Consider the following 15,694-nt stretch of genomic DNA (forward strand, 5'->3'; position numbering starts at 1 on the left):
AAGCATCATCACAGCCACCCTTGAGGTAGATCATGACAACTAACTATGAAAACACCACAACAATTTAGTACATGGGAATCTGAATACAAAGTCCACTAAAATACAGGAAGAATGTATCTATGAGGAGTGCAATTATCCAAGGTGGAATCTGGATCAGATAATGGGGTTAAGTTCCCTGCTTTTGTGAAAACTTCCATGGGAACTGATGACTACAGGTGGTCAGGATTTATGGTTCATGTCCCATTTGACAGACAGCACCTCCAACAGCATAATGCCCACTAACACCATACTGGATCTTTGTTATGGTCTGACTCAGAATGAGTACTGCCTACTGAACCAGTACCACTGCCCCCAGCACATAAGATGTCCCTTTGAGGGCTCCCAAATAACTACCCTTCCCCTGCTAAGCTTGTCAGATCTGACAGGACCACAGTACAAATCAGGACTACATTTCAAAAATTATATGACTGCAGGAGGGTTTCCCATCTAGCAGTACCATTAAGCTAGTATGGTAGCAGACGTACCGGAGTGGTTAACCAAGGCTCGTGTTTGTCCATCTGCAGTTGGAGTGATCAGATCCCAGATGAAACTTTTGATATTTTCATCCCCTTTGTAATGATTAAGACAATACACCAAGATTGTCCGGCAGATGGTTTCCACATCTTGTTCCGTTAATGGACGTTTATAGCGCCCATGTGAGAGGATGTCTGTCCACCGACCCCAACTACAAGAAAAATATCTTCAAGAACACAATTCTGGCACTGGAATTTCCACCTGTGACTTAATTTTAATCCTTGGGTGCCATGTGGGTTGGTAGTCCTACCTTTGCATTAACGTACTTAGCATTTGCAAGTCATGTCAGGAAATCCACTTTCCAGCATTGAAAAGTTATGAACACTTATTTTACAGAGCAGGCAATAAGTTCACTGCTCATAAAAGTTTCAATTGAACTATACTGGTAACAATAAAGTACACGTGTCTAACAAGAATGTTTCAAGAAGGCATGAATAGGATTTCAACCCTAGAACAATTTTGGGATTTTGAGCCCATTATTCACAATAATCACATGCAAACTTCCTAGGAAAGAAAAATACAAAGTTATTATGAAAGCCCACCATATGATGGTAGCCATGTATAGCTGCCTGAAGACACAGGAACTGAAACTAGGCTACCTTACCATGAGATAAGAAAAGTTCAGTATCCAATTAATTAACTGGATTTCAGTATTGTTCTAGGGATGAAAGCGACTAGTCGCTTCTCCTCCACCCTTGCTGCCTCTATCAGAGAGAAGCAGCAAGTGGGGGGAGCGGAAGCCAGCATAAAAGTCAGTTCCCCCAAACACCATCTCCACGGTGGGTAGGGGAGGTAGAGGCACAGCAGGAAACAGTGCAAGCGGGAACTGAAGAAGTTTCCACTTGCACTGGTTCTGCTGCAATTCTGCTTTTGAAATGTAGAAGATCCCCGGCAGGTCTCCTGTATATTTCAAAAGCAGAAGCCTTGAAGGGAGCATGGGGCCAATGTGGGACTCTCGCTGGCCCCACACACCCTGCGGGGCTTCCTTTTGAAATGTACCAGAGCCCCACTGGACTAAGGCATCCTTATTGACTAATCAAAGGCTAAGGCATCCTTATTGACTAATCAAATCGTTGATGGAAATCCCATTAACTATTCGATTAGTTAATTAATTTAAATTCAACATCCCTATATTGTACTAGATGATGCTTTAGTTACTGACTATTATAAGACTTCCATTTTTCAGAATATTTAGCCACAGCTCTCTGTAGGTTGGTATAAAAACAAAAACAAAACCACCAAACAAACATTTTTCACATATCCATTCAGAAGCCTTCTACTTACCCATAGACCAAAAGGTTCTTCTCCACTCTAAAACATTCACTCCTTGCATAGCCCTGGGATTTGTCCTGAGGTCTACGGGGTTTTATACAAGGCTTTTCTTCAGAATCACTTTCCAGGTCTGAAAACTCCATTAGTTCATCTTCTTTGACTGCACTATAGAGCCTGGTTTGCTTCCTTACTCTTGGTGTATCAATAACTAGGTTGTTCTAAAATGAAAGTGAAAGAAACGTGAAAACTCAGAAAAATCCTGTTAAATGAATTAGGAACTTGTATAAAGAGCTCACCCTTCCATTTAAGGCGTCAATGTCCAACTCAGCTTTCTTAGCCCACTTCTGCCAGAAATTGGGATCATCCAAGGAAATGTCTGTCCTATTCCCAGATGCAACAAAACTAGCCTAGACAATATGAAAAACACTACATTGAGTTATTTACTGTATATGCCCGGGGAGATTTTTCAATTTTCAGTTATAAGTGTAACTTTTAAAAAAATGTTATGAAAGCAAAGTGGAGTGCCCTTGAAAGTTAACATTATGAAGACACACAAATGTAGTGACTGGACACGCTGAAACACCAATATATATTTATGACGATTTACACTGTCCAATCAATAGGCAACAGTAAGCTGGACAATGTAAATCTAAAAGCTAAATTAATGTGAAAAGGTAATATTTTATCAACTTTTTCTTCAAATTTCAAAGCACACCTTAGCAAATGTTGAGCCTTTCCCTTCAGATTCAATAGTAATTGTGTGTGTTCGCCTTAGGAGAATCTGATCGATGTCTTCTTCACAAAACTTGGACCCTTCATCTTCCTCATCCATAAGAGCACCATAAGCCCCCTTTCGTAGAAGATCTTCTATTTCTTTCTTAGAAAGCTGCTGTACCTATAATTTAGGAGAAGAGAAAAAAAATCTCCTTGAATGTGTCATTGTTTATATCTCTTAGCATAGTCAGTTTCCCTTTTACTTAGCCCTTAAAATGTAAACTTCTAAACTGTTCCGTCAGACAGTAAAAACACTTACATTTGTTGCATTTCTCTTCTGTGAAGAACAGTAAAAAAAAAAAGTAACATCTATTCTAAAGATGATAATCAAAAATCCACTAATATCCTTTAACTAAAAATACAGTAAACAAGAAATAATACATTTATGATCTTTGGAAATCTGCATCTGAATATATTCTCACCCCATTTGTAGCATTTTCTCTTCCACTCATAGACTGCAACACAGCTTTATCAAGGCCAAGCTTTAAACTAGCTTTATCAAACATTTCTCTTTCATAAGAATTCCTTGTTATCAACCTGTAGATTTTCACTGATTTGCTCTGTCCAATTCTGTGACATCGAGCTTGAGCCTGGAGAAGTATAAAAAGGAATATTCAGTTACAGAATGAAAAGTCAATGCCTAGAACTTAATATATTTAAAAACTGAATTTAAGAGTTTTTTAAAAGATGAATTCCAAGCTTAATACACTTAAGAAGCAATAACAAACAATTTCTCATAACTAGGTAGAAAAAAAAATTCCAGACAACTAAAGAAAAGGTTTAAGTATTGCCTCTTGTCATATTACCTGGAGGTCATTTTGGGGGTTCCAGTCTGAATCAAAGATGATGCAGGTATCAGCAGCAGTAAGATTAATGCCTAAACCTCCTGCCCTTGTACACAGCAGGAAAACAAATCTATCAGAATCAGGTCTGGAAAACCTGTCAATAGCTGCCTGACGAAGGTTGCCTCTTACTCGACCATCAATTCGCTCGTATGGGTACCTGAAATAAAGTTGTGTTATTCGAAGTTTACATAACCTTCTCATCACTAAATTCTCACATCTTCCAACATATTTAAAGAAAAAAAATCTCAGCATGACTAGTATAGAAGAATGCCAGCAAAGTAGAGACCTGAAGATGAGCACTACGTAGCTTGAAAGTTTGTCTCTTTCACCACAGAAATTGTTCCACTAAAAGATATTACCTCACCCAGTATCTGCAAAGTAGAGAGTGACAATTCCAGAACCAATTAGGGATATAAGCAACTAGTCGAAAAGTCTAGGCTTATTGACTAGTCAATTCGATGAGTCGCTTCTCCCCTCCCATCCCTTGCTACATTTAAAAAGCATTAGCTGGGCTAAGCTCCTCGGACCAGGAGCCAAATCCTGCTGTGGCTAGGCAGTTTACCCCCTTATTAACTAATTGAGTAGTCAATGGAAATTCCATTGACTACTCGATTAGCTGATTCAATGCAATTTAACATCCTTAGAACCAACTGTGCGCAAAAAGTGAATAAAATACTCCATTCTCTCCCTCTGAGCAACTTGCACTGTAGATACAGCTCTAACCCAAAAGAGAGCACAAGATCTTCAAGCTATGAGTAGACATTATTATTCTAAACTTCAGATGGACAATCTACCTGAACAACAAAATAAAATGATGGTCAGTGATGTCTCAGAACCTTAATGGACCATTAAGAAAAATACCACATTCCTTTACAATTACAGGTATGCTTTTTCCTTTAGCCAAATCACTACTGTGTAACATTGTTAAATGTCTGAGTTCCATCCTTTTACAATATAGATCACTTGCAGGTTAAATACTTTGGCCACTGAGGAAAATGCAATTTATTTAGAACTATACTGTACTGTTGCTCTCACCGTCTTTGAATGAGGTAGTCTTCCAGTATGTCCAAGCAGCGCACCATCTGGGAAAAGATAAGCACCCTGTGGCCACCAGCCTTCAGTTTTGGCAGCAGCTTGTCAATCAGTACTAGCTTGCCAGCAGCCTGGATCATTGCCTGGAGCTGAAAATCTGGAGAGTCGGCATTGTGTGTTTCTTTAAACTCTTCCAAAATTTTCTCTTCAGCACCTGCAAAGATTGGACAGCAATACACGATTACTGTAAAGGTTTTATTAATAAAACAATGAGCTTGCCTTCAATACCCTGCATAAGCTCCAGGAATGTTTTAAGTGTTCTGTGCATAAACATTTACACAAATAGATTAGCTTAGTTAAAACTAAACATATATACATGAATGTGTGTGTGCACACAAAACCAACACACAAGAACAAAAAAGGATCTTAGCTTTCAATAGAAAAAGATTAGTAGAAAACTCCTTCCAAGAAAATGAATATTGACTCCAAGTAATATATGCATTTCAACAAGAGTGCGCCAAGCCAAAAGTATATAAAAAGCAACAAACGAGGCAATGAACAATTTAAAAATAGATGTTTAAGGGATAGAAAAAGTGCAATTTAGAAAATAAATGTAAATATGAAAGAGGAGTATTTTGACATTACAGTATTAAGAAATTGTATTTAGTTTTCTAAAAATATTATATTCAAGTGTAAAGGAGTAGAAGCTGTAGATGCCTGCCACTGCACAATCACAAAGCCCAAATTCACACAACGAAATGTGTCACTGGAAAAGAAAAGAGCTTTGAAATGATTTTGTTTTACCTTCTACTTAGCTTCTCTCTCACTGCATGTATTCCTTCCTGTCTGCTTAGTTTGCAGAAGTCATTTTATAAACATACACACAGACACATCACTCACTCTCATGTAAAACTACTATAGTTAAGAAAAACTGAATGGGACAAAAGGTAGTTCAGGTTTCAAGCCCATTCTCTCTTTGACCTCTCTTCTGAGGCTGCCATCAAAAATGCCATTTTGAACAGAGGTTTACTTTGTGGACACCTGCACATTAAGAACTTGAACAAACCACAAAAGCACATCAGATAGTTATTTTCAGGTATCAGAGGGGTAGTCATGTTAGTCTGAATCTGCAAGAATGAGAAGTTCTGTGGCACCTTGTAGACTAACAGATTTATTGGAGCATGGGTATTTTTCACAATTTGCATTCAGGTGATACCATGCCTAAGAAATAGTTTTTCTGTGATCCTTTAGGACAAAGAACATTTTTTTCTTTGAAATGTTAAACAAAAGCGGTTTTTAAAATTACATGTTTCAGTTACATCTTAATCGGGATTCTCTTGTCCAGCAACATCTGTGGTCCAGCACAGATGTTGCAAGATCAGATAGTCCTGGTGGAGGGCCAACAGTAAAGATCCCTGAGGGGCTGGCAGGGCAGTGGGCTGCTGCACATGGTGCCCCAGCACTGGGCTGCCTGGCAGAGCCACAGCAGCAATGGCTGCCCAGAGTGTGCAAGGCAGTGGGGACAGCAGGAAATGGGGAGCCAACTGAGAGGCCAGCAGTCAGGCCAGAGGGGCCAGTGGCAGGAATCCAAAAATGACCTCCTACGGTCTGGCAAAATCCCTCACCTGGAACCAGTCAGGTCCCAATGGTGCCGACCAGGGAGGTCCAACCTGTATTATGAAATGATCAAAAACATGCAAACCTCTACATTTATATGTAGCCAATCTATACATAAAAAGTACATCCTAAAACACACCATTGCAAATCTACATGCAAATGTACTGATTGAGGAACTCCAAAAGAGTCATAGTTTGGTTTAGATAATACACAGGACCTCTGCAACCACACAATGTACCTTTCCACAACCCCTCTCCAAAAAATTCTGTTAAAGAAAGTACCCACTTTGCCCTTGGTCTTCCTCGCTCTCCAATTGTCTTCACTGTCCCTAACTTGGTAATTCCTTTTCAGGAGAAGTATCTGATAGCAAGCCAGTAACACTAAAGCTCCTTCTCTCCCTTCTGCTCCAGACTATTTATTTTTGGGCTGGATGGGTGAGGAAAGCAGAACATGTGGACTACCAGACAAGCCAGTGCTCTCACGCTCTCCAACCAAAAAATTATTTTCAGGGGCCTACAGCGTAGTGAGAGCAAGAGAATCCTAAGTCCTCTCACCATGTCCCACTGCAGCAAGAATCAACACAGAGTCACACACTGTGCTGGCTCTCCAGTATCTGGGAAAAATTATCCATAAATCCCTGAGAGATTGTAAGGGGAAAACCACTCATGAGCCTAGAAACACAGACACTATTTGTTTCAGAACACACACACACACACACACACACACACAACGCAGCTATTCCCTGAGATTAGAGGAATCTAAATAGTTTCTGTTGTCTCCACATGGAACAGACTCACCCAGACACACTCAAATGCCATGCGACTTGAACAACTATATATTAAATACATACTTTAAAAGTACTGTGAAAAGCCACCTCAAAATTTACATGGGACGCCTCACATCATTCAATATACTTGGTGCACTGCTTTGACAAAAGAAATTGCTGATTTAAAAAAATCCCAAACCTAAAACCTTTATGTGCAATGGTACATGGTCAGAAAAGCTTCCATGAACTCTAAAAATAGGCAGTGTTCTTAATTTCCCATTAAAAATTACACATCACTCTAATCTATGCCAAATATGACCTACTGACCTAACGAGTCACACTATTTGCATAATTGTGGACACTGCAAAATAGCAAAAGAATAACCTGCAGGACAGTTTTAAGTACAGGAATGAAAGTCCTTCTTTAGATATTGCAACTGCTGTTTTTCCATAGAATAGCAATGCAAAGCTGCTGTATATTCATTGTAAGGTCTTGAGAGAAAATTACAATGAGCTTGCATCATATGTGAAAAGATTTTAATTACTGATCAACAAGATAAAACAGCTACAGAAGCCAAGAAATAGAAAAATTTCTTCTCTAGAATTAAAGGACTTATTTTGATAAACTTCATCTCATAATGATAGTCATGATTTTTCTAGCTCAGTCTGAGTGTTTGTTTAAACATTTAGTGCCAGGAAATGGATAGTGCGCGTGCGTACACGCATGCAATTTTCAAACAAAAAGCCCTCAGTTTATTTATTGGATCAAAGTTTTTATTAAGATATTCTAGTCCAGAATCAGTTCAGCTTAGAAACTGAGCTAGAAAACATCTGTCTAGCAGGGCATAATGCAAGATATTCCAAATTACTACATCATATCCCAGATTAATCAAATGATGTCACTTTTCCATTTCCTTCTATTAACAAAGATATTCCAAGAAAATTGAGTTAAGCAACAGAGTCTGGATGCCCCACAATACTCAAAACTAAAAATAATGTCTTTAGCACCATGGCTGTGCAAGCAGCTGTATAGAAATGGTCCTCAAATAAGTGTACTTACAATCAGCATCAAATCAAATACCACAAATGATAGATTACTGTGGGAAAGGGAAGCAGCATTGGTAGGCAGAAACACAATAGGAGGAAAGCAAGATTTACAGAGGTGTAAATACTTTGTCCCCAAAAAGCAGAAAATGGCTTTGATCACTGAACACATGTAAGTTAGCATAAGTTAGTTAGCTACATTATATTAGCTAGTAATGAAGTTATACTGGTCCATCATTGCATACTTGCTGTATTCAGTCCTGATCTAAAAACAGCAACAGCACCACACAGAAAGATCAATGACAATTAAAATCTGGTATGTTATATAAATGTAAACACTGTTTCCAGAATTTGTTTCTAATTCTAGCAGGACTTGAAATATCCGCTTTAACATCGTGACTGATCAACACTTCTTACCCAACAAGTTCAATTCAGAGAGGATTTTAACTGCAATATCAAGATTGACTAGAGCTAGAAGATGTGATATACCCAAATGCAGCTCTGAAAGAGACAACGTGATAATATCTAACTTGAGTGGTTTGCCATATTAGCCACTAAAGTCATGTTGGAATTCAAATGGTGGAGTGGGAGAGAGACGATAAGAAAAGTTAGATGAGGCTAGTATGATGATCAAAATTTAACAGGGCGACAGGACCAACAAACTTTTCTAAGCAGTGGTCCCAAACTTGGCTGTGAACCCATGATGATCTCTAAAGAGAAGCATTTTGTCACTCTGCTGGGGGAAAATATAATAGGATGCTTGCATTTTACAGCTTTTGTCAGGACATGTAGTACATCCATCCATAGCTCTTTATCCTGAAGGAAAGGGAGAGAAACGACTATTTAGCGTGCATATTAGAACACCGTTATATCATCTTGAAGCTCCCCACAGCTGTTAAGAGAAAAAGTAGAGAAAAATGCAGGCCTACCATTTATAAGATATGGATGATTGCAGCATTTTCGTAGTTCCATCATAGTGTTTAAAAGATTAGGTACATTAGCTTGACCACCGCCCTTAGAGAGAAATGTGAAATTCTTTTCAAGAATAGCACGATAGTATTTCTTCTGAATGTTGGTCAGCTCAACTTCAATGATAGTTTCTTCTTTGGGGGCCAGGTTCTTTTCTACATCCTCTTTGAGGCGTCTCAACATCATTGGCTTCAAAATGGCTTGAAGCTTTTGCACCTAGGACACACAGCTTTAGTAAATAATTGTGTAACAGTAAAGTCTTAAATATTATGCTTTCATTTTCAAAATGATATTATGTAATCTTCAGTTTTCAGGAGATGCTCTGATTATCTTCACCGTATAGATCACCCTAATCCTAGAAAGTTCGTGAGCCTCTAAAATTTCCTTTTCTCCACTTTCTGCTCCACTCTCCAGAACTCAAATACTTTCTTTTTGAAAGACAGAATTTTTTCATACAACACACTAACAAATGATTACTACTTAGGTTACCCTAGGGATACATAAGACTACCGTTTTAAAAAGGTATTGTTACTGTATTTCTGACTTGTACATTTTTCCTTGGTGTGACCATGCATTTGAAGTTATCAAACAGATTTCACTTCAATAAAAGTTTCTCAAGGTAAGAAGCATCATTTCACTCCAATCATGGCCACTGAGTGAAATAGTAAGATACCTGAAGACACTTCAGAACTTTTGTTCATTTTAAATAGAGCTGGTGGTAATGCCTATAATGAAAAGGCAACCTATAATAAGACCCTGTTTTCAGTTGCTTATAAAACTAATTGTTCAGGCTAAAATTTCCCATGATGATTTCTGCCAGATGAACAATATTAGCTTATTATATAAAGTTCCAAGAAAAATAACTGCTTCCTAACTATTAAATTGGCTAGGGAGGTCATAGAATCTCCATCATTGTAGACTAACACTTGTCAGAAATGTAACTAGATAACATTTAGTCCTGCAATAAGTGCAGTAGATTGGACTAGTGTCCTCTCAAGGTCCCTTCCATTCCCACAATTCTATGATTTCAGAGTCTCACCACTCATCTGTTATGGAGCAAACAGTATGAAAATCCACTGTCAAAGTGATGTGCCTCATCCTGGTCTTGTAGCTGGTTCATGTGGGCTAGAGGATATTTCTGCCTGCAACTTGGTTAATTTGAGAGGTACAGGATTGTGCCGTGAATCCAAAGATTCTATATGTAGATGTCATGTGGTGGGTCATTATGACCCATATAATATAACAGATTTATTTTCCAGTTTGATTTTTTTTAAATGTAAGTAAATTAAATACAAAGGACTTCCTTAAAAGAAAATTAAGGTCACAAATCAAGCAAACAGAAGTTAATAGCACCAGATTTAAGGTCTTTGAAGCCAAATCAGAATAGGATCCTGTGAAAAAAGAAGTGTGCAAGCATATAATTAAACGCACAAGGTGGCTAACCTTTATTCTTAGCTTTTGAGTGCTCAACTTTGCAACCTGAGCCTCCTTCAATGTAGTTTTTATAGGTTATAAATTAATTTCTCTTGATATTTATCAATGTTGCTGCATAAATTTTGAGAGATCTTTTCATTTATTTAAATGGGGAACACTAGAGTAGTATATTTCTGATTAAAGATTACAAACACAATGTCTGTCAAGGGTTATACCACTAATTTAGGATCAGACCTAATCCAGCTCTCACTGAAGTCAATGATAGTATTTTCATTTGTTTTATGGGAAAAAAAGCAGCCCCTTATTCTATTGTCATGTTAAAGGGACAATGTCAACTAGAAACCTAGTCAGTCTAAAATGAAAAAAAAGTGAAAGGTGTTTCTGCTATTATACCTGTCCCCTAATCCCCAGGACATTCTTAAATTCTTTCTAAAATATTTGGAACTGCCCTGGTGCTATACAAATGAACAGAGGAAACAATGAAATTTATTACACATACACTAACAAAGTAAATACTCCACTTAGGAAGAACAATCAGTTTCACACATACAGAATGAAAAGTGACAGTCTAGGAAGACATATTACAGAAAAGGATCCAGGGATCATAGTGGATCACAAGCTAATTAGGAGTCAACAGCATGACACTGTTGCAAAAAAGCCCAAACATGATTCTGGAATGCATTAACAGGAGTGTTGTGAGCAAGACACAAGTAGTCATTCTGCCACTCCAGTCTGAGCTGATTAGGCCTCAATTGGAGTATTATGTCCAATTCTGGGCACCACATTCAAGAAAGATTTGGAGAAAGTCCAGAGAAGAGCAACAAAAATGACTGAAGGTCTAGATTGACCTATGAGGGAAGACTGGAAGTACTGGGCTTGTTTAGTTTAGACAACAGAAGACTGAGAGGGGACATGATAGCAATTTTCAAGTACCTAAAAGGGTGATATAAGGAGAAGTGAGAAAATTTTTTCTCCTTGGCCTTTGATGATAGGTAAGAAGCAATGGGCTTAAAATTGAGGCAAGGGAGGTTTAGGTTGGACATTAGTAAAAACTTCCAAACTGCCAGGATGGTTAAACACTGGAATAAATTGCCCAGGGAGGTTGTGGAATCTCCATCTCTAGAGATATTTAAGAGCGGGTTGGATAGACATCTATCAGAGATGATCTAGATGGTGCTTGGCCCTGCCATGAAGGCAGGGGACTGGACTTGATGACCTCTCAAGGTCTCTTCCAGTTTTAGTATTCAATGATTAAATACACTAGAAAAACATTTTTCTCCTTTACTACTCCTTTTCTAAATATCTACAGTGTTGTTTGTAATAAATCATCATCATCTTCAATGAAGTTTACTGTAGCAGGATTAGGAGTCTCTTTAAACAGGGAAACAAAGTGCAAAGTAAAATTACCTGTTCTTCAGTTTTCAGATCCCCAAATTCTTGCATGAATGTGGTTTCTGATGGGAAGCGACCTGGCTCCAAGAAATGAAGCAAGCTGAACAGCTCTTCTACAGTGTTCTGTAATGGGGTCCCAGTAAGCAGAACCTTGTGTTCCTGCAAGAAAAAAAAAAGCAGTTGTCTAGAATCAATCCATGCAGATGTTTTCTTTCCTTATTCAGTAGCTCCTCCAACTCTATAGCTGTTTGTAAACTTTTTGAGAGACTGAACACTCTGGCCTTCCTCCAAATCTGTCCAGGCACTCCACTCAGCTTCTTGCCAAAGATAGGTCCTTTAGCCAGCCAGCGTCCTTTCAGACTTATCTGTGCTGCATGACCTCGTCATCTCCACAAATCTTACAGACTTTTAAGCTAGGGAGACACGATAAGCTCTAACAGCTCTGCTTTCCCCTCCATCTGTCATCGCTAACATAACTGAAGGATACACACATACTACATTAAATGTCTGCTGCAATGAAAGCTGACATAAATTGGGGTATCGATATCTTCTTCAGTTGGGCTGTCCAGTTTTCATGTTTTTGCTGCATTACCAAGATAGCTAGAACTAGTCACCGCTTCTCCAGGAACAGAAACCAGTTACTGCTACAAAGCAGTCTTGTACCAGGACTCCATCTCCACTTCAATAGTAAAAATTCCACAGTATCCACATAGCACTAGAAAGGGGCAGTTACCTATCTGTCCTAATTTTTCAAACATCTCAAAACCAGCTGAGTAAACATGTGTCCACAGGACCCAATGTCTGTTCAAAGCAGACCTGTTTTTTTCTTAAGAGTCAGGAAGCCAAATGATCAGAGTGCAGATGAGGATGAAAGAAGCAGATGTGGCAAGGGGGAAGTCACAAGATGCAAGACAGAAAGTGTGGAAGGACTTAAGATTTGACCCCAGAGTCAATGGGGAAGGACAACTGTAGCAGCAAGGTGGGGGAGCAAAAAGAAATATTTTATATTACTTATGTAATAGAAAAAAGACAAACAAAACTTTAAAAAATAGCATGTTTAGTTTTTGTGGATTAGCGGTTGAAAAAACAATCAAAGATGAATAGTGCTTATTCATATTGAAGTAGCATCCAGAAGCTGATCCAAGACTGGGACCTCGTTTTCACAACATCACCTCTCTCCCTTTGATCTTACCTACTCAATTTCAGCTCCACAAATCATAGCTGCAGTTGACATACTTACCGCAGTGTGCTCTGTGAGGTAAGATCAGCGGGGGCTGCTCTCCCATTGACTCCAGTTTCTCTTCTCATCATTGTGAGTATGGTGTTCCCTCTAAGCTGCATGGCAGCACAGCCCCACAGCTGTGCCAGGGGATCAGGGCTGCTGTGCACAAAGCTGCCTATAGAAGGGAAGAGAGGAGCACTTCTCCCTCAGTGACAGCAGCGACTCTGTAGAGAGGGGACAATTGCTGCTCTGTCCTCTGCAGGGAGCTGCTGCTGTCACTGAGGGAGACATGCTTCTCCACCTGCCAGACAGCTCCATGTGTGGAAGCTCTGAGCCCCTGGCTGGGCAGGGCTCATTAAGCAGTTGCAGGGCTGTGCTGCCACGCAGCTTAGAGGGAACACTGGTGGAGTACTGGAGCTGACAGGAGAGCAGTTGGAGATCGATTTATCCCATCTAAGCAGAAGCGATAAATCAATCGCCAGTGGATCATCCTTGCAGTGTGAATCCACTCCATGGTGAAGGTAAGCCTTCAGACGCCATCACTCAACAAATGCAGAGTCCCTGCCCCAAAGATTTTACTGTGTAAATAGACAAGACTGAGTGGGAGAAATGAAGCATTATTATCCCTATATTACATGTAGGGAAAGGAAGTACAAAGGTAAAGTGACTTGCTTATCACAGAGAAAGCTTGTACTAAAGCAGCAATCAAAAGCAGATCTCAAGTCCTAGTCAACTGCCTTATCTATGTGCCCATCTTCCTCTCAAACATCATAATAAATGCCTTTACAAAAATCTTTACAAACATTCAATAAGACTTAAAACCCCTGTCAGGAAGCTTTTGTTGGAGAACCCATTGTAGGTCTGCAGACCACTATTTCATTCCATCATGGTGCAAAGAATCCTCCAGCAAAGGAACAAGACAACAATAACAAAATATCAAATCTTAAGGCAAAAAATTTTTTAAAAGCAACTTTCAACTTTTTTATATGCACTAAAGAAGATGGGGCACTACCATTTAACTATCTCCTCATGAAAGTCAACTTTAAGGAACTTTCTCAGGGTTATATCACAAATCTATGGCAGAGGTAGTTGGAGCCTAGCAGTTTCTCTTACACCAGAGATCTTTTCTCTTCATGTTTTCATTTAAAATTCATTTAAAATAGATAAGCGAACAATTTTTAAAGATGGGAGGCAGAGAAAGGTGTAGATGGAGACAAGACAAAAAGGGAGTTTAAAAATGGAATGAATAGAAGGAAAGGTGGGAAATATAGATTTCTCGGTCTTCCTTTTTTATGGGGGAAGACCAACTTCCTGGATTAATTTAAATGAGGAGAGTGGGGAGCCCTTCAAACTTTAAACTAAAAATAAAGGTTTGCAGGTATGTCCATATAACTAGCTTAGAAATTAAGAAAAGTTTCTCAAACAATTCTCTTTCAGAATTGAGTTTCCTTAGCAGAACACAGAAAGGCTTGTAAAGTTATGTTCTTAATAAATTAACGACCAGAACTACAGTAAGTACATAAGATCGAAGAACGAAAGCACTGACCAGATCCATCATCTTCAGTCCTTCCAAGAGCTTACAATTCCTGTTTTTCAGTCTATGGGCTTCATCAATTACCACACAACGCCATGGAATGTTACGCAGCTCAGGGCAGTCAGTCAAAATCATTTCAAATGTAGTGATGATAGCATGAAACTTATAGGACCCCTTTATTATCCGACCCTGAAAGAATAGCGATAATTGTAAGTACACAAACTCACTAATAAATAAAGGAAATAAAAAGATTTTTAAAATTTCACATAAAATACAAAGCAGTGTACTGAGCAATATATTTAAATTCAATCATTATCACTAACATCAGAACAAAGGAAGGCAAACAAGTTTGCTGCTTTATGCCCCATTTTTTTTAATTAATTTATTTATTTTACAAAGAACCAGTGGTTTTATCAGTTCATACTAGATATAGACACAATTTTTGCAGTGACATGTTACCCCACAAAATTTTAACATAACAATGCAACACCAGGTTTTAATGTAATTTTTTCCTATTTTATTTAGATTTATCTTCTCCACCAAAGCTGTTTGACAGTTCTTTCAGCCATTCTGAATAAACGGGAGGTATGTTAAGAGTTCAATTTCCTGAGTATTACATATTTTGCTAATTGACATGTCAGTACTCACGTCTTCGTGTTTACTACATATTTAATTCATCTAATTCTAATAAGCAGAGTTTTGGAGAGGAACAGATTCACAGCTGTAGAAAAATCTTTGCATACATTTCCCTAATATTTATTTAATTTGAGGCAAGAAAATTCTATGGGATAATTTAGCTGATTATTGGGGGACATCTCCATTTCCTATGTTTAGTTAATCCTGAATTTTTCAAACAATGATGTCCAATAAACCCTGTTAGTAAACCTCAAAGGCATAGCCATGTTAGCCTGTAACTTTAGAAACAAAGAGTAGTCCTGTTGCAACTTAGAGACTAATAAAAACATAGTATCAGCTTTTGTTAGTAAAATCCTTTTAATCAGAAAGGCCACAATGCTACATATTTTTGTTAGTCATTTTTTAAAACATATTAAAGATTTTTTTCTGAAAAATATAGTGAAGATAATGGATGGAATTTTGATAGATTCCTTCCCAATCTTCTTCAGACAATAAAAAGTTATCTTCCCACATATGTCTTAGTTCTAATGTCAATACTATAAACTGACAACATTTGAGTTTTGTGGTCATTTGCCCAATATTTCC

The 15,694-nt window shown here is 38.3% G+C and overlaps 1 protein-coding gene across 1 annotated transcript in view; it reads right to left on the minus strand.

The window, feature by feature from the left end:
• Positions 1-15,694, minus strand: part of CHD7 (chromodomain helicase DNA binding protein 7) — a 200,738-nt gene that overhangs the window by 18,862 nt on the left and 166,182 nt on the right. The window contains 10 exon segments of the mRNA XM_075920640.2: positions 525-724; positions 1,858-2,063; positions 2,142-2,252; positions 2,561-2,740; positions 3,042-3,209; positions 3,426-3,621; positions 4,500-4,710; positions 8,852-9,107; positions 11,733-11,876; positions 14,486-14,662. Coding sequence (XP_075776755.2) covers positions 525-724; positions 1,858-2,063; positions 2,142-2,252; positions 2,561-2,740; positions 3,042-3,209; positions 3,426-3,621; positions 4,500-4,710; positions 8,852-9,107; positions 11,733-11,876; positions 14,486-14,662 — 1,849 coding nt within the window.

This window comes from Pelodiscus sinensis, chromosome 2 (genome assembly GCF_052426305.1).
Source record: "Pelodiscus sinensis isolate ZL-2025 chromosome 2, ASM5242630v1, whole genome shotgun sequence".
In the NCBI taxonomy this organism is placed as follows: Eukaryota; Metazoa; Chordata; order Testudines; family Trionychidae; genus Pelodiscus; species Pelodiscus sinensis.